This window comes from Trachemys scripta, chromosome 5 (assembly GCF_013100865.1).
Source record: "Trachemys scripta elegans isolate TJP31775 chromosome 5, CAS_Tse_1.0, whole genome shotgun sequence".
Taxonomy (NCBI): domain Eukaryota; kingdom Metazoa; phylum Chordata; order Testudines; family Emydidae; genus Trachemys; species Trachemys scripta.
Genome location: NC_048302.1, coordinates 135,186,300 through 135,204,391, shown reverse-complemented (window position 1 = coordinate 135,204,391; position 18,092 = coordinate 135,186,300). Strand labels below are relative to the sequence as shown.

Here is an 18,092-nt window from a genome sequence, read left to right as displayed (position 1 = left end):
AACAAGGAACTTCATAGTGCCATTTGTTCAAAGGTCACTTCTCAGAGTACAGACACACTTTTAGGTTTCCACAGCAACCTTAAAAATGACCTCTAACAGATTTTATTTTATTATTTTTTTAATTTGGACTTGTGCCCTTCACTGCTCCTCTGATGTGTAAAGGCTTGAAAAGTTTTTTTTGTTAGTTTCAGGGAGTTGTTCCACTTAGAAATACAAGGAATATCAAGTCTGGTCTTCTTTTTTTGCTAAAGAATCTCTGGGAGGTCTTGGAGATGTTTATTGTGAGCACTTCTACTTTAACTGAAAGGACAAAGGAAATTGGCTCTGAATTTCATGGTTTTTGTGCAATTACAGCCTCACTCTGAATGGTAGAAAGCATCTTCAACTCTCATTGAAGTCAAAAGGAACTGAGCATGCTTTGCACTTGACAGAATTGGACCCTCAAAACAATGCTAATGTATATCAGTGGACTCTCTTGCACTTGCATTTCTCTCTCCTTCTCTCTTTTAAATCAAATCTATCAAATAAGCAGTATCTCAGAGATTAAACAATGTAAATACATTACCTCTGTAACAAAGAGAGTGCGGGGGTCAACGATGTCTAAGAAGTGCCTGAATCGGCCATAAAATGAAGTCTGGAGGACAGAAAGAAAGAGAGTTAGACAAGACGTTCCTTTGTAAAGCAGAAAGGCATTTTATTGTTATTTCCTCTGGAGAACTAGTTAGTAACTAGGAACGCTATTTACTAAAAAGCTGACAAGATGTCTCTTCTTTATAAGCTCTCTATAGTGGACAAGGAGATCATCCAATCTAAGCTTTGAGACGCTGAACAAGTACATGGATGCCAGATTAAAGGACACTGTCATCAAAATGCAGTTTATTTCCACAACTGAATAACAGAAATATTTTTCACAATTTAAGGAGGAAAAGATATTTTTAAACATCCCCCTAAAGTTTGCAACCAGAGCTCCCAATCCTGCAAAGGACCAGATGTGGGGGCACTGCCACTGCTGCACCTGCAGAGTCCTTTGCAAGATCGGGGCCTAGCACACTGAAGAGTCATGCTAGCACAGGGGTAGGTAACCTATGGCACGTGTGCCAAATGCGGCACGCAAGCTGATTTTCAGTGTCACTCACACTGCCCGGGTACTGGCCACCAGTCCGGGGGGCTCTGCATTTTAATTTAATTTTAAATGAAGCTTCTTAAACATTTTAAAAACCTTATTTACTTTACATAAAACAATAGTTTAGTTAAATATTATAGACTTATAGAAAGAGACCTTCTAAAAACGTTAAAATGTATTACTGGTACGCGAAACCTTAAATTAGAGTGAATAAATGAAGACTCGGCACACCACTTCTGAAAGGTTGCTGACCCCTGTGCTAGCACATGAGAACCTGGAAGTGAAATGGTTGTGCCCATTTTCATCATCCAAGCTGCCAGGTGTAAATTAAATTAAATTCTCTAATTTTTAGTAATCTCAGGTGAATCAGAAACACAGTTAAGGGCTTCTTGTTGTTTTTTCTAAAATAAGTTTTAACCTAGTAGTACTGGGTGCTTTACAGAACACACACACGGCCCTTGCCTGGGAGATCTTATGCTGTATGAAGCAGTCTATAGTGATTTTGCTAATTCGAAGAGCCTGATCAGTACATGCAAGGACTGAAATGTTTTTTCAGGTCTCTAAACTTGATTAATGAAGGTCAGGATGTAAAAGCTTTTCCTAACCAATTGCCATTTTGGTACCGTGCTATTTTAGATGACTGCAGGCATCATTAACTTACATTTTTCATTATCGCACACTCCTGGACCATGAATTATTAGCAGTAAATATTTATATTACGGTAGTACTCAAAGGCCCCAATCAGGATTGGAGGCCCTTGTGCTACACAAACACAAAGCATTTATAATCTAAATGACAAACAGAAAAAACTCAAGAATGTGGATACAACATTCAAACAAATGAAGATGGTGAAGAATTGGCACAGCTTTGGTGATTACATATATTGGAATTCCCTCTGCATCTCTTCTGACTCACTCCAATGCAGAGGAACTCCACTAATTCTACTCGCCTCTGCAGAAAAATAAACCTATTTTCCCGGGGCACAGATTACAGAGTGAATTGGACTTTGAACACTCATTACTAGTCACTTGCACTCTGCAGCAGGTGTCACTGATACTCATGAGGGCATTCTACACCCAAAAATTAAAATTTTTGCAAAATTCTTGAGGCTCAGTGAAGGGTCTCGATATGAGGGGGTCTGGATGCCTGCGGGTTGGGCGGATGCAGGAGCAGCTCCCTCACAGGGATCCCTCCCTCTGAAGCTGAAGGAGCGATGGGTGCAGGAAGTTGGGGGGTTGTTTGCAGAGCTTCCTGCAGTTGGGGGAGAAATCTGGGGGTGGGTCTGACCCACCCCAGGATGCCATGTAGGGGAAGAAGAAGTCCTGTCCTCCTCAGACCAGCTGGGACTAGCAGCTGAGCCCATCACATGGTAGGAGTCACCAGCTGCGTCTTCCCCAGTCTCACCTCCTGCCCCACAGTGATTTACCTCTCTGCTGGCTGCCCTGGGCACCCGAAACAAACTGCTGGGGAGGGTCGTATGACCGCTCTTGTGGCTTCCCTTTGCTTCCCCATCAGAAAGCTATTTTTCTGTAGGGACACAAAGAAATATGTGGGGCACAGTATTCCCCCAGGAGTACACTGAGAAGCACTTGTATCCAAAGGACACAGCACTTGTTGAATGATTCGGCAGCTCCTGATGCTGGTAGTTGTCATGATTATGGTATATTGAAAACTGCATTAAAATTATGAGCTGTCACTTTAAACCCTAAGGCAGGGGTCTCAAACTCCTGATCGGCGGGCCATCTGCAGCCCATGAGCCTCCCCAATGTGGCCCATGGGGCTCCAGCAGTTTTGGGGCCGGGTCTCTCCCACCTGCTGGCCCTGGGTGCTCCACCCTCAGGGGCCCCGGCAGCGCAGCGGAGCTGAGCGGCGTCTGCCTGCTCGCTCCAGTGGCTGCCGGCCCCTCCCTGTGGCCCAGGGGCAGGACAGGACAGGACAGGGCAGGGCAGGGCGGGGCGGTGCTGTACCTCCACGCGCTGCCCCCGCCCCGAGCGTCCCTGCAGCCAATGGGACATGCGGGGACGGTGCCTGGGGGCAGAAGCAAGCGGAGACCCCCCGGCCCGCCCCATCTTGGAGCCCCAGGTAAGCGCCGCACCCCGTCCTCCCTCCCAGAGACTGCACCCCCACCCCGTCCCCACATACCCCCTCCCACCCACAAACTCCCTCCCAGAGCCTGCACCCCCTTCCCCCACGCCCCCTGCCATCCCCAAACCTCCTCCCAGAGCCTGCCCCCGGTCCCCACACTCCCTCCTGCCCCCAAACTCCCTCCCTGAGCCTGCACCCCAACCCCACACCCCAGCCCCCAAACTCCCTCCCAGAGCCTGCACCCCAGACCCCCTCCCACACCCAAACTCCCTCCCAGAGCCCAACTTCTCACCCCTTCTGCACCCAAACTCCCTCCCACAGCCTACACCCCAATCCCCTACCCCAGACCTCCTCCCACACCAAAACTCCATCCCAGAGCCTTAGGCAGGTGGGGGGGTGGAGTTTTTTGGGGGGCAGAGTTTTTGGGGGGCAGGTTCTGGGCAGCATGAGTGACATTGGCCCGCTGGGAGGATTTGAGGACTGGCACTGGCCCTAATGTAAATTGAGTTTGAGACCCCTGCCCTAAGGGGTTGTCTGGTCCTGCTTGCAGGGTAGGGAGTTCTGTAGGGAAGTGTGCAATTTGTGTCCTCAGCAGTTTGCAGACAGACAGCCTAGTGTAAACAGGATTGCCAACTGACTAATCGCACAAACCCAAACACCCTTGCCCTGTCCCTGTGCCTAGGAGCCAGAGGGACGTGCTGGTCACTTCCAGGAGCCGCGCAGACCCAGGGCAGGTAGGGAGCCTGCCTTAGCCCCGCTGCGCCACCAACCGAACTTTGGCCTATTAAAATCTCCGGGATTGCCTTTAACAGTCACCAGGAGATTGAGGCCAATTCTGGGAGACTCCCTGCCAATCTGGGGGGGTTGACAACCCTAAGTATAAGGGGGGTGAGTTGTACCTCTCTGTTCGGGGAGCAGAGTGCATTCTCTCTCTCTCTGTTTTGGGTTCTTGTGTGTTATTCTAAGAAATAAAGTAGTGTCATGTTGCAACTTTCTAGCAAGAGTATTTTATGTTTTATCTCACTTCTCTGTTTGTATGCTGTGAAACATCCTTTGCTTTAAAGGAGATAGTCAACTACTCACCAAAGTTCACCCCAGGCAGACAGACAGATTGACAACTCCCAGCCGTCCACCCCACCCCCTGCTCTTAGTCAAGGAATCCAAAGAAAGAGGAAAAAGAAGGATAAGGTTGAAGTTGGCTCCTGAGCTTGGTCTCCACTTTCTATTCTATTCTATTCGAGGCAGGGCTGTCAGTGCTGTTGCCTATAGCTCAGATTACCTGACACTTTATTGTAAAACCCCGTGTTCAGTTGTTCATAACTTTGCCAACCTTTAACCATTTGGACGGACGTTTTCCATGGCAGGGGTATGCCTCAGACGGATGAACAATTCAGCAGTTTTTTCAGAATGAGGTTAGGGGAAAAACAGGTTGTTTATTCCATGTTAAAAAATTCTTACAGCGGTTTCGATGAGAAGCTCTAGCACCGCCAGGCTTTGGAGCAGGGTCTTGAAATATGGCAGGGATGTGCTTTTTGACAACCCCATGAAAGTCTGCCACATGTAGCCAAGCTATAAGCCTCTCAAAATCGCAGTTCACCCATACTCAGTAGAAAGTTGTTACAAATTGACAGATAAATTCTCCAAACAGTCCATCTGCCCTGGGCCGGCTCCAGCCCGGGGCCACAAGGGCTGACTAAGACTTTCTCATGTAATTGCACACCCCATCGGCGATGGGCTGCTGTAGTGCTAAGCACAAAAACTGAAAGCAGGGAAGCTGTCTCTTCTGTGCTCTTAATGCCCTACCTAAGTCAAGGAGAGCTGTGCTCTTAACACAAATTGCTACAAAATGCTAAACTCTCTAGGGGAAAAAAAAATCAGGTCATAGATATCACAAATTGGGCACCCAAAATTAATGGGCACGTTTGACCTTAATCTCTCTGTGCCTCAGTTCCCCATCTGTAAAACAAATAATAATGCCACCTCACCTCAGAAGGGTGGCTTGAAGATAAATTCATTGTTTATGAAGCACTTGGAGGCTACCATGATGAGCACCATATAAGAGCCCATGATGAAGTTAATATTTCTATTTTCAGAGCAGGGTTTGAATAGTGTGCAGCAGATAAGGCCTGGGGCCACACACTGACCATTTAGGATAAAACACAATATTGAATAGCTGCTCGTTAAGGAAGCACCACCCATCCTGTGCACTGAATGAGGCCAGAGTGCTGTGGAAAAATAGATTATGATCATGTAATTAAAGAGTATTGTAAGACATACGCACGAGAGGGGCATATTAAGGTTGCAGAGGCAACATTAATTCTAGCATTTCCTAATTGTAGAGTGCTTAGACTTTACAACGTTAACTTTATTTTAACGTCTATATAGGTTCTTAGACACCCTCATCACCATAGTATGAGTGCTTTGAAGTAGTGGATTAACTAACACGACTAACATCTATCATGTGGCTCTCTCTATCTCACACACATGATCTTGCCCTGAAGGCTCTCACTCTGTGGTCTCCTAGTTTTTCCCCACTGCCCCCTCCTTTTGGTTTTGTCAAACAAAACTTTAACAAGCAATGGAGACATTCAGAAGAGCCTCAGGATTCAAACACGAACTGGGGAGGTATCTGGACCTGACCTCTCCTTCGCCTTGCAGTTTGTGTTGTTATTTACACCTGTGCAAAGTAAGTGTGAAGTGAAATGCTATCAGAGCAGACTGGTAGTGTTTTACACCCACGTTGTGAAGTTGTAACGAGGATACAACCTGCAAGACAGGGGAGAATCAAGCCCTTCCGTGATTGTTGGTTAACATTTGTATCATCCTATACTGAGCATTGTTGTGAAACATATGGTTTTATTGTATAATAAACTACAAGAGACAAAAATCCTGTGTCTACAGAAAGAGGACAGAATAGTCTCTGGTAGATTTGTTTCCCTTGCTCCAAAATGGACCCATTGGCCTGGGGTCATCATCTCCATTTTGTTCATATAAGCAGCAAACATCCTAATGGTCAGATCCTCAGATTCTGGAGGCTTTAGGCCCATCTGTTTGTAGCTAATTCCTGTCAGAGTATCCCAACCTGAATGATTCCTAATCTATATTTAAAATAAGGAATGAAAATGCATCAGAGCAGAGCTGCAGGCAATCCCTTCTATTGTACTAAGTGTTAAAGAATTGTGCCTTCCTACATTATTTAGAGAGGAGGGGGGCTGGGGAGCCAACGTTAAGCAAAAATTTCTGCAGCCCTTGAAGGGGGGGAGGAGGGCTCTCCAACTTCATGAAATTCCCAAGATCTATAGGGAAAGTCTGCTGCTCTTCCTGCCTCTCCAGAGTCAGGCTGCCCCTGCCTTCCGACCTGCTCCTGTGCCACACACACCCACAATCCTGAAGAGACTCGAAAGGTCTGGACTGGGAACCAGTTAGAATTAATGCTGACACAAACATCATTGATTCCTGGAGGCATTGCCTCGGGGCTTGCCAGGGGATGAGGCTACGTAGAGCCCCAACCCCAAAATGTGCGCACGCTTCCCGAAATCAGATGCTCTCCCTCTGACAGATGGCTGGTCATTTGAGTGGTTTTTGCTGTGCCTTTCATTCCCTCTTCTGAACGATCTGAGGGGGATAATCCAGTCCATGTCTCCTCTGACCAAAGGCAATGAGAGGGCAACGGCTCTGCTGTCCTGGGCTAAGGCCCGAAACGGTGATTAAGGTTAGCCTACACCGGAAACGCTACAGTGGCACAGCTCTAATGCCTCTGGTGAAGACACTCTATGCCGATGGAGAAGCTCTCCCGGCGGCATAATAAAACCACCTCCACGAGAGGCAGTAGCTATGTCGGCAGGAGCTCAACACACCGGCGCTTAAATCGGTGTAACTTACGTCACTCCGGAGGGTGGGTTATTCACACCCCTGAGCGACATCGGTAATACCGACGTAACCCATCGTGTAGACAAGCCCTAATTCTCATGAATTTCCTATTATTTGAGGAGGTGGGTTTCCAACAAATAGGATCAGCCACAGTTTTGTGGCAATTAATCTTTCCTAATAAAGTAACATGGGATCTATGGCTACTGCCTGGTTTGCACACAGACGTTAATTTCAATCACATCCCACGTCAATGCCTTGTTAAAGCTAGGGATAGTCATGTACTGCAAGTACAAGCTATGTTATTAGCAAACATTTCACTCTGCTGTCTCTAAACCACATTTCTTCAAACAAGACAACAGCACTAAACCTCATTCACTCCCACGTCCAGGCCAAGTTTTTAAAGAGCAGCTTTGTTAATCAGGCATCTGAAAAAAAAAAATTGTAATTGGTGAAAAACACTTCCTCCTCTCTCCTGATTCTCTCCCTCTCTCACACACGCGAGCTTGGCTCTCTCACAAACCACCAAAATGCTTCAAAAAATTATATTTTTTCATAAAAATAAAACTTGGCTTTGGACAGAGAAGCAACATGAGAAGAAGCATGGTGTTGGTCAGGTTAGAGGACAGGAATTCAAACTCCTAGGCCCAAGTTCTATGGCCAAAGGCTTTGGGAAAAATCACTTTATTTCGCCATGCCTCAGTTTCCCCATGTTTAATATAAAGATAGTCCTTTTCTACTACACAGACCGTTCTGAGGCTTAATTCAGTTATATTGGAAAACCGTATGGATGGTGTTGCTACACAGTGCTGACAGTGGTCTGAAAAAAAGTAGAGGTCTATCAATCTGGGAGCAGCAACTTTGCTATGACAGCACTTAAAGTGCCCCCACACTTTAAACCAGGGGTTCTCACAACAAAAATTTTGGTGGCCTCACAATGCGGCCACCAATTCTTGCTGGTGGCCACTCTGACATATTTTCCTTCAATACTTAACTGACTTTAGGAAAAACAAATAAATATGCACATATACATGTCCAAATCATTGTAATTGATTTATGTAGAGGGGTTTTGCAGAGTCAATAATAAAAATAATGTACAGTTGTATGTTGTGCCCCGGCCCTGCTGCCTCCCTCATCCTCCATAAATCCCCCCCTGCCCCCTGATGCCTCCACCCACTCCCCTAATCTTCCCATCATGCCCACAGGCCCCGCTACTTCCTTCTCCCTATTGCCCTGAGCTCCCTTCCATGGCCCCTGGAGCACTGCATGAAAAGCTAAGGGATAAGTAGCCGAGAAGTTGTAGGGCATTTTGAAGATTAAAAACCAGTTTTGTTGATCTGTGGTAGTCAAAGAGAGTCTCGGGCATTTTTGGAAATAGAAAAGGTTCCGAGCCACAATTTCTAACAGAGTTATGAAGATTCCAACCAAAGAGTTCCTAAACACCTTTACTTTTAATTATACATTGACATTTAACACTGCTTACTTGCCATACAGCGTTCACTGAATGATGCAACACTTTGCCATCACTTTTATTCACAATTAAACAAGACACTGCATCTCATAAAGAAAACAATGCCTTTTTTCAGTCATTTATTAAGGCCTCAATGCTGCAGCTTTTGAGCAGCCAAAGCTCCCACTTAAGTCAAAGAGACTTTTGGCTGCATTCAGATGGCAAGTGTGGTATTAATTTGATCGGACCCATAGACATAGGCCACAATTGGTAGTTGTATCTGTTTAGTTTTGTATCTATAAATAGGTTCAATGGTCAAATTAGTTCCAACAACAGTACTTTTAAAATATATTGCTGGTTTTATTGTGATCAGTTTTTCAGTTTGAGCCTGAAGTATGTAAACGATTTAATACTGTTCCTCTTAATCTTCCTATCAGACTCTTCAAACATTGACATTAATAAAGCAAATCATTTTAACACATTTACTTGAGACAAAAGCACATCAGACATATTTTTCAACAAGATTTCCCTTATTCTTCCTGCCACATTAACTAAAAACCTACTAGTAATTTGGGATTGGTCATTCAAGCTGTAACACCACTTTTACCAGTGAGAAGACTAGGCCTCTGGGAACTTCGATGAAATAATATATAAATAATAAAATAAAATAATAATAATTATAATAATAATGGGGGTTATTGATTAATCAGTGTTGCTAATGAGCTAAACAGTTACTCTTGTAGCTTCGACGCAGAGTCCTTGGGAAAGTGAAAGGCCCCTTATGGAAATAAGCCACTGCCCTCGTGGCAACCAAGGAACAGCAGGAAAAGCCAAGAGCAAATCCTAACAACACTTTTAAAGTTATACAGTGTGAAAATGCTAGCACACAACATGGCCCAAAATAAGGGGCTCCTGCTGCCACATTAAAGGAGAGAGAAGCCTCAGGCCTGATCTATGCTACAAAATTATGACAGCCTAGCTACGTAGGTCATGAGTGTGGTAGAGAAAAAAATCACCTCCCCCAGCAAACATAGCTGTGCCTTCAAAACCCCCAGTGTAGACGCAATTATGTCAACAGAAGAGTGCTTTTGCTGGCATAGCTAGTGTCCTTTGGGGAGGAGATGTTTTCCAGCAGAATGACTCTTGGGGGTTTACATTGCTTCTACACTAGAGGGCTCTGTCGGCATAGGCTCTGTAGTGTAGACATGGCCTCAGACCCTACATGTTCTAAGGAGGAGACATTGCTTGTGCAACAGTATTATTCGGGCCTCACTCATTACTGCCTCTCCACCGGCGCTCTGCAAACACACTCTCTTCCCCACTATTTTGACAGATTCCAAAACTTATAAGAGGTGGTTTGATTTTTGTGTTTCTTTCAGATACCCATCCAATTAACTCTAGTTATGAAAACTCATTTACGGAATCTCCCCATTAACCATACACTATTCACAGCTCCACTGTGTCCTCCGCTTGACTCTACTTTTTCGCCTCTTCACCGCTAGATTGTGTACATTTATTGCTTCCTCCACGTCTCCCTATTTTTTACTCTCTCTTCCCGCCTTTTAATTCAAGATTCCCTCCCCTACTTCTCCGATCCTCCAGGGGTTGCATTTGGGTGATAAGATGTTGTGCCTACAGTCAACCAGAAATGAGGATGCATGGTACTTCTAGCCTCTTTCTGCTGCAATCCCAACATCTCAAAACTCAGATGAAAGTGCAGGCTCAAGTTTGAACTCCGATGTGCTGACTAGACAATAGAGGCAACTTCCCCTTGTATTTTATGTTTTTCCCAGTTCCTACAGAGCAACTCCTGAAGCTCAAGAGGTCTGGAGTATATTGCACCACCTGCAGATAGGAGACACCCCCAGTGGCACCTCAAAGGAGCAGAGTGAAACTGATGAGGACAATCCTTGTCTGTTTCACTCTGTTCCTGCCAGCTCTGCTAGGGATGAACTGCCTGTGGAAGCACAGGCGTGAACCTCCTCTGCCAATCTTGCAGAGTCCATCTGCATATTCTGCAGGGAGGGAGGGATAGCGCAGAATTAGAAATGTTATCTAATGGAGTCTGCTGCAACAGAATGATAGGGGTTTGGTGTCCTTCTCCATTCTGACTGCTCTCCCAAACACTCCACAGTCGGCTAGAAAATATCTTTAACCAAAAATACAAGAGGTTTCTTTTATTAATAGGATTATTTCCAAGGGCCTAAAGTTCTGGCTGGCAGATTCCTTCGGAAATGACTGCCTAGATATTTCTCCCATATTTCTACATAAGGAGTAGAGTTTAAAAAGCAAGACACTCAGAAATTTACTTGACCTTCAGCTGGCATCAGGTACCATAAAAGTGGGCATACCGCCTCTGTTTCCCATCTGAGTCTTTTAACAGCTGTTGTAGTAAACAGTTCACTGGAAGAAAACTGAACAACACAAATTTGCTGTGATTAATCGAGGCTATTTTGGTACCAGTTCTCACCAGCCTGAAAGCAGGGTTTAGTTCTGAAAAGTGGCTAGGAATATTAAGTCCTCTATATAGCACAGCAGTTCCTAGGGAGCAAGAGAGTACATTATAGCTCCATTTCAATTAAATCACTGTGCTGTAGGCCATGCGAGATCCAGCTGACTTCAAGATAAGTACAAGAATGAAAACACTTATTACAGGCTCAGGAAATTCAGGAAGAGGAGAGGAGGTTAACAGGCAACTGTAACATTTGACTGTCACCTTAAATTTAAATGAAAGTGAAGACTGACATTTCTTAAACTATATACACTGTAAACGGACTTGTGGGGAACTGGACATCTCGGAGGATTGGTAATGGAAGACAGGGCTTGCCTTCCTGCAGAGTTGTACCAGTTTAACGTAAGGTATCATTTTAAAGTGATTTAATTAAAACAGTGCAGAAGGCTGAGTGGACATGTTTATTCTGGTTTCAGCAAGACTTATTTCCGTTTAGTTTAAATAGATTAGGAAGAAGTTTGAGATAAAACAAATTACGCCATCAACCCAAAATAAGAGTGTCCATGTGGGAAGCTGAACTAATTTAACTAAAATGGTGTAAGACAAGGCCAGATAGCCTTTCATCTCTTGCTCCCTGGTATAAATCCAGCCCAAGTTGGTAGTTTTAAACATGGGATTAACATCCTTTGGCCCTGTACACACACACACACACACGCAGCAGCTACTCAGATACCGATTTTGCTCCACTCGGGTTTGAACTGTGTTTAAACATGGTTTTAAGCAGGGTCCTTTGGCCAGTGAAGATGGGGCCTCAGGTGCACACAAAGCAAAGCAGTTTGACAGCCAAACACATTTCATAGCAGAGGCTTTTAAAACAAGTTAAGGTGGTCCTTGAAGAAGACCTCTTCCCTCAATGGCTCTTAAGGAGCCCTAGAGGAGGCAGAAGGCCCTCATTCGCTGAACACTTTCAAAATAGAAAGTGTTAATTTAGGCAGCCTGAATAGGAACTGACCTTTCACATAATGTGTTTGACAGCCCCCAGTTACTTCTGCTTGGCGAAAGATCTACGCCTTATCTAAAATCTTGCCAAGCCCGTCGCCACATCTGTTTTGATAGGGGCTAATTAATTCACTTTGCAAAGAACAGCAACTGAGAAACCATGTAAAATCAGGATAAGCTTGTCTGCCCCTAATGTTTCAGGTCTATCACTTACTGTGCTTCAATCCTGCAAAGAGAAAGGGGAAATCTCTAGCACCGGGGAAGCCCAGATGTGGCTTCAATTCATTGTGGGTTTCCCTAACAACTTAGGAGATGATTCTAGATCATGCAGAGAGACTCTTCCTCTCAAGATTCTGTAACTTCTGTATTGCTTCATTTATCTTAAAAAGGGGCTTCTTTTGCCAAAGAGGCCAAATAACCTTGGTTTGAAGGCAACTAAGAAAGCAAAAATGTGTGTGTGACCCCAGACGCTTTCAATGCCATCCCGCAAGGGGTTACAAGAATATCCTGATCCTGGTATGTACATTCCGGTTCACCAAAGAACGTCACGTGGGATTTCAGACGAAAGCCAGGCTCACACTGGTCATTAATATTGTGGTGAAAGGTATGTACAGATACTATGTAAGGAGTTATGCATGTTCTTAGATTCTGTATTCCAGCAGAGGTGGACAAACAGACATCCTGTCAGATAAAAGTTGTTTATTCACCAGCCTCTCTGTCACAATATAAATTAAGCACTGTAAACTAACACAAGGGAGGTGGTGGAATCTCCTTCCTTAGAGGTTTTTAAGGTCAGGCTTGACAAAGCCCTGGCTGGGATGTTTTAGTTGGGGATTGGTCCTGCTTTGAGCAGGGGGTTGGACTAGATGACCTCCACAGCGTGGAAAGAGATACACTTCTCAGGAGATACACTTCAAAGGTTTGCTGGACTCTATTTGGGGAACAAAGAAGACACCCCTTCCTCTTGCATCTAGGAAGTAAATGGGCAGTGCATTTACATTCATGAAAACGGGATCTCATCCAGCCTGGGCTGAAAATGCTGGCAAAGGCTTTGGGTCAGACACTTCATTAGACAGGAAGTTAACTTAATAGTTAAGTTTAGTCTCTAGAAAGCATAGTATGATTCTGTTTTATATGTAACCTTTTGTTTCCATTACACTTACTCACTATCTCTTGAATCTTCGACAATGAACTTCTTATTGTTTTCACTATAAATACATCTCCATGCTGTGGTATTAAGCAAGGAGCTGATCCTGTGTTGAATCATACAAACCGATATGTGCACTGTTCCCTTGGCGTGAGCGGAGCTGGTATTTCCGTGAGCGTTTGGAGACGAAGGGGCTGGATGCTACAGGGGAACACTTCAAGGGGACTCAGGTGCACTATTTTTACCCTGCAAAGCAAGGTAAGGGCTGGCATAGCCACCCAAGCACTCTGCTCTCGGCTAACAGGTTGGAGGTGTGGGGGAGCTGATACCCAGTTAAGAACAAGCAAGTCTCCTTCATTTTGAATGCAGAGGGGTAACAAGGTGATTCAAGTCCTGGGTACCCCGGAAACCATCCCAGTGAGAGACTCGGCTGAGAAACATTCATGATCCTGAGGAAAGCAGCTGAAGTGTACAGTAAGTGATTCAGGGGAAATGGGACAGATTTCATCATTTATAATTGTACCAGTGGGCACGGATATTTTCAATAAGAAGTCCTAAATGTTGTGTTAAATCACTTTCTCCAGGCTCTGGGAAACAACGGGGAGAGTGAAACCATCTTACTTCGCATAAACCAATCCCCACAAAATGCAAGTTTTTCTCTCCAAGGTTTTGTTCCTAGCAGGCAGCTTTTCCTTGCTTTTCTCCTCAAGGACAAAGATTCTTAATATAGCGCGACTGAATTTTTCACAGCCCTTGTTTGACTCAGATCTCCTCTTAAAGGGCCACAGGATTGTTTCTAGCCATCATTTCCGTGAAGAAACAAAACAATGTGATCCGAAAGTATTATTATTAGAATTTAGATAGCACCATAAGTCTCCCTGGTGTGTAAAAGTGCCTTATCAATCAGATCCCTACACCAAGGATCTTCTAGACCAATCCAAATGTAACACAGCAGTGGATGACAATAAACAAAGAATTTGAGAACGCACACTCCTTTGGTCAAGTACCAGGGGGCTGAGGGGAAAGCAGGGGGAAGGAGAGGGGATTTCATTGAACAGTTGATATAAAAAGATTGTTTGCTTTTTAAGATACATTACTTTCCCCCCCCCCACGTTATCATGTTAATTTAGTCCTGGTGAAAAGTGCCAGAATGATTGCCCTGGAAACGGAGAGTATGTCTACACTACAAGCACACAGTGGCAGCATTGCAGCTTTGCCACTATAGTGTAGACACTTGCTACAGCGACAGAAGGGGTTTTTCCGTTGCTGTAGTAAATCCACCCCCCAAGAGGCGGTTGCTAGGTTGATGGAAGAATTCTTCCGTCAACCTAGTGTTGTCTACACTGGGGCTTAGGTCAGCTTAACTACACCCCTGAACAATGTAGCTAGGTCAACTTCAGTTTTAGTCCTCTAACTTCACAACAGGGGATAACATGAGCAGCAGCCCCACCAGCTGATGCTGAACTGGAGGGAACTCCAACACAGGCCTTGTCTATACTAGACCTTTCCTTTCCCCCTAGAATTTCCCCTTGCTGATGCAATGGAAGCACTAATGTAGACATGCTGCCAGGATTTTTAACCTTCATGTCATCTATCTAGATCCACTCTAAGCAGGATTATTCGACATGGTGGTTAAAGCAATAGCATCTGGTCGTGCTCTTACTGTTGTTCCAATTCATGGAACTCCACCGGTTAGCAACATGAATAGAAAATACTGGGGAAAAGGTCTAGTCACTTAGCAATGAGAGAAGTCTACATTCCTATTCAAAGCTTGGTCTCTGTCTAGTTGTCACAGAACTTTTGCGGATATAATAGCTTGTCCACTGGGACGTGGATGATACCCACAACCTGGACAGACATGTTAAAATGTGTATGTGATTGTTAACGTCCTGCCCTACCCATTCCAGATTTATGTCCTTTCTTTAAACATTGTTACAAATGATGATCACTCCATAATGAACAAAGTGCTCCTGGATCTGTGCCTGAAGCCCTGCCAAGCCTGGCTAATATCATCTGTGTTGACTGTATAGTGTCTCCTCCTTCTGTCCAGCTAAAAAGCTCTGTCTGGTCAATTTGAACATCCCTTGATTTATTGAGACAGGCAGGTTATTAGCACAATGAAATAGCCCCTCGCTGCACATTATTTCTCACTGTACCTCCCCAAGTCTCCTGACTCCCTGTCCAGTGCCTTAACCACAAGCCCACTCTTCCTTCAGTAGATAGACAGGTAAGTAGTAAGGTAGGTTTGCTTCCCAAATTTTGGCACCAAGCAACTAAACTTTACATTATGTCTCTGAGTCCCCAAAAGCAGATAGGCTGCCTTAGTTCCAGGGAAGCTGCCATCTACAATTAGCAAGTCAACTGGCTGGCAACTTTGCTGTCACACTATGATCCTGTCCAGATCTCAGCAGGATAGTGAAAACGTCTCCTTGGAAGCCTTATGGCCTTTATGACAAATTCCCAATAATCTGGTGTGGGAAGGGAGGAGGGATGGAGGAATCACATTAACAAGCAAACTCTTGTGATTAACTTTTTGATTGTTAGCTAGAAGCACATGAATTGAAAACCAGTTCTGTCATCTCGGTCCAGTGCTCTCACGTTCACTTAGTGAAAGAAACCAACAATCATCGGAGCAGATTACATAAACTGCCAGCATCCCAAAGAACTAGAGTATGTGGTTATATTTCACTGGACAAGATTTGGGCAAGGTCTTTGTGGGCCAAGCCATGGCCAAGAATGGTCCAAGCAACAAAATCCCCACAATCTCTTAATGCAGGAGCAGCCAGAAGTTAGAACGGAATTGGGGGCCTAACAGCTCCAAAACTTGCACTCGGTTTTCATGACTCTACATTTCATTTCAGACCACGATCTCTGTCAGCATTAGACCTAACTCACTCTCTCTGCTTAGATATGAAAATTTCAAAAGGAAGGACATGTTGACCAAACCAAAGTCTACTGTGCACATCTACAAGTTTCCTAACCACCAGTATTTACCTAACTCGTGTAGTCTCTGGAGCAGTTACAATATTGCACACATGCGGAAAGAAAGCATTTTTAGACATAAATCCTTTATTTGACAAACCATAACAGGGATCATGCAAGTAAGTAATTAGACTGTTAAATGGCCATTTGAGTCAATGGACAAGAGAAGCTACTTCAGAGCAGTTACAAGTAGTTATTTTAGGTGAGAGCAAAATTCTTCCCTACCCTTCCTGGAGAGAATCCAGAAAACTCTGCAGAATGTTCATCCTATCAGGACTTGCCTTCACTAGGCTCCCTAAGGAAGTTTCCTCTCTTTTATGCTGATGCAGCTGCAGGTGGAACAGCTAGTGCAGACAAGTTGTCATCAATTTTATCACGTTTTCTAGACCTGCTCTGGGCAGAGATAGCTGACATGATGATGAAGATGCCTGTGCCCTATCTATCGACACTACTGCTCCCACCACTGCAGCTGTGTCAGTGCTAGCGCACTGGCTGGCGATTTCCCAACTAACCTCCCTCTGCATACACAGCCCATTGCACAGCTGTGTTGAACTTCAACCCATGCAATATAAAAATAAAGAAATCAACGGACCGATCACACGGAAACACTGGCAAACATTCTAGCAAAGGAGTGCGTTTTAAACTCACGTGGGAGAAATAAAACGTAATTGCGTTCTATAATAATCCGCACCTTAAAGGAAAAGCCTCACTATTGTGTAATTAACGGCCTTATATAGAGATTTGTGCATAAGCGGATTTTTATTACATCCCATATTTACTTTTCTGAACTTCCTCCATATTTAAAAAAAAAAAAAAAAAAGTACGCTAGACTGTGAAATGTGTTTCCGCCTTTCAAAATAACCGGATTCTTGTCTCTGATGCAAAAGAGACGTGGGATACATCTCAAAGTTGTTCTCCCCTATATGGGGCTCAAAAGCTCCTTTGTGGATAATGAAATTAGGAGCAGCCCCAGGGCAGCAGGGCAAACCTCACACACCCGGGGGATTTCACAGGAGGAGAAACGCACAGGTATGCAGAGCGTGGCCCAGGGGAGAGCCTGATTCTCCTCTGGCCCCTGACAAGCCCGTGTTGGCACTCACACCCCGTGCCAAGGGGGTGTGAACGTGCTGCCCCACGCACTCCAGGGCACGGGGCGCCTGTTATCTCTGCAGGCAGCTAGTCCCCTGCCCCAGCGCCGCGGAGAGGCAGGTGGCGATTCTGCGTCCCACGCACCTCTTCCAGCAACCGCCCCGTCCGCGTGTCCCCCAGCCCAGGCGGGGGCTCGAACCCCCGCACGCGCCGCAGCCACAAACCCCGCGGCCCAGCCACGAGGGGGCGGGGCGCAGAGGCAGTGACAGCGCGGAGAGCCAATAGGAGTGGAGGTCACCCACCAATCAGCGCGCGGGACGGGGTGAAGCCGGCAGAGGGAGGCGGCCGTTCCCGCCGGCAGCTCCCCGTCCCGGCACGGGGCGCCCCTGACCACCCTTCCCCCCACCCGCCTCGGCTCGGGACACCCCGACACGGCCCCGCCCCCGCCCCTCACGCGCGCAAAATGGCGGCCGTACCTGCTCGAAGCGGGGCTTCCCCAGCTGGAAAGGGGGATACTCCGCCGGCTCCGCCATTCCCCTCACGCCCCGCAAGCGCCGCCACTTTAAACGGCCTCCTCCGCCGCCGGGTCCGGCCCCTCGCCTCGCCGCCGCTGCTATTGGACGCGGCCAACCGCAGCCCCGCGGGGCATGCTGGGGAATGGAGTTTTTTTCCCCCCCAGACAAGAGGCATGATGGGAAATGTAGTTTTAGCGGGCGGGGAGCAAGGCCTCATGGGAAATGTAGTCGCAGCTTGGTGAGGCATGATGGGAAATGTAATTTAGAACTAATGCATCATGGGGGATGTAGTTTGGGAAAGTGAGGCAGGGGCACCTCTATTCACAGACCTATCCCTCCCACCCCCGTTTCAAGCGATCAAAGCAGGATGCAGCACCACACAC

At 45.8% G+C, this 18,092-nt stretch overlaps 1 protein-coding gene across 1 annotated transcript in view; it reads right to left on the bottom strand.

Annotated features, from left to right (window-relative positions):
- The window catches only part of LOC117878388 (sideroflexin-5-like), a 50,813-nt gene extending 32,989 nt beyond the window's left edge, over nt 1–17,824 (bottom strand). Inside the window, exons 1-2 of the mRNA XM_034772552.1 lie at nt 17,671–17,824; nt 566–634 (exon numbers count right to left, since the gene is read on the bottom strand). Coding sequence (XP_034628443.1) covers nt 566–634; nt 17,671–17,727 — 126 coding nt within the window. The 5' untranslated portion in view covers nt 17,728–17,824. The remainder of the gene's footprint in view (nt 1–565; nt 635–17,670) is intronic.
- Between the last annotated feature and the right edge of the window lie 268 nt (nt 17,825–18,092).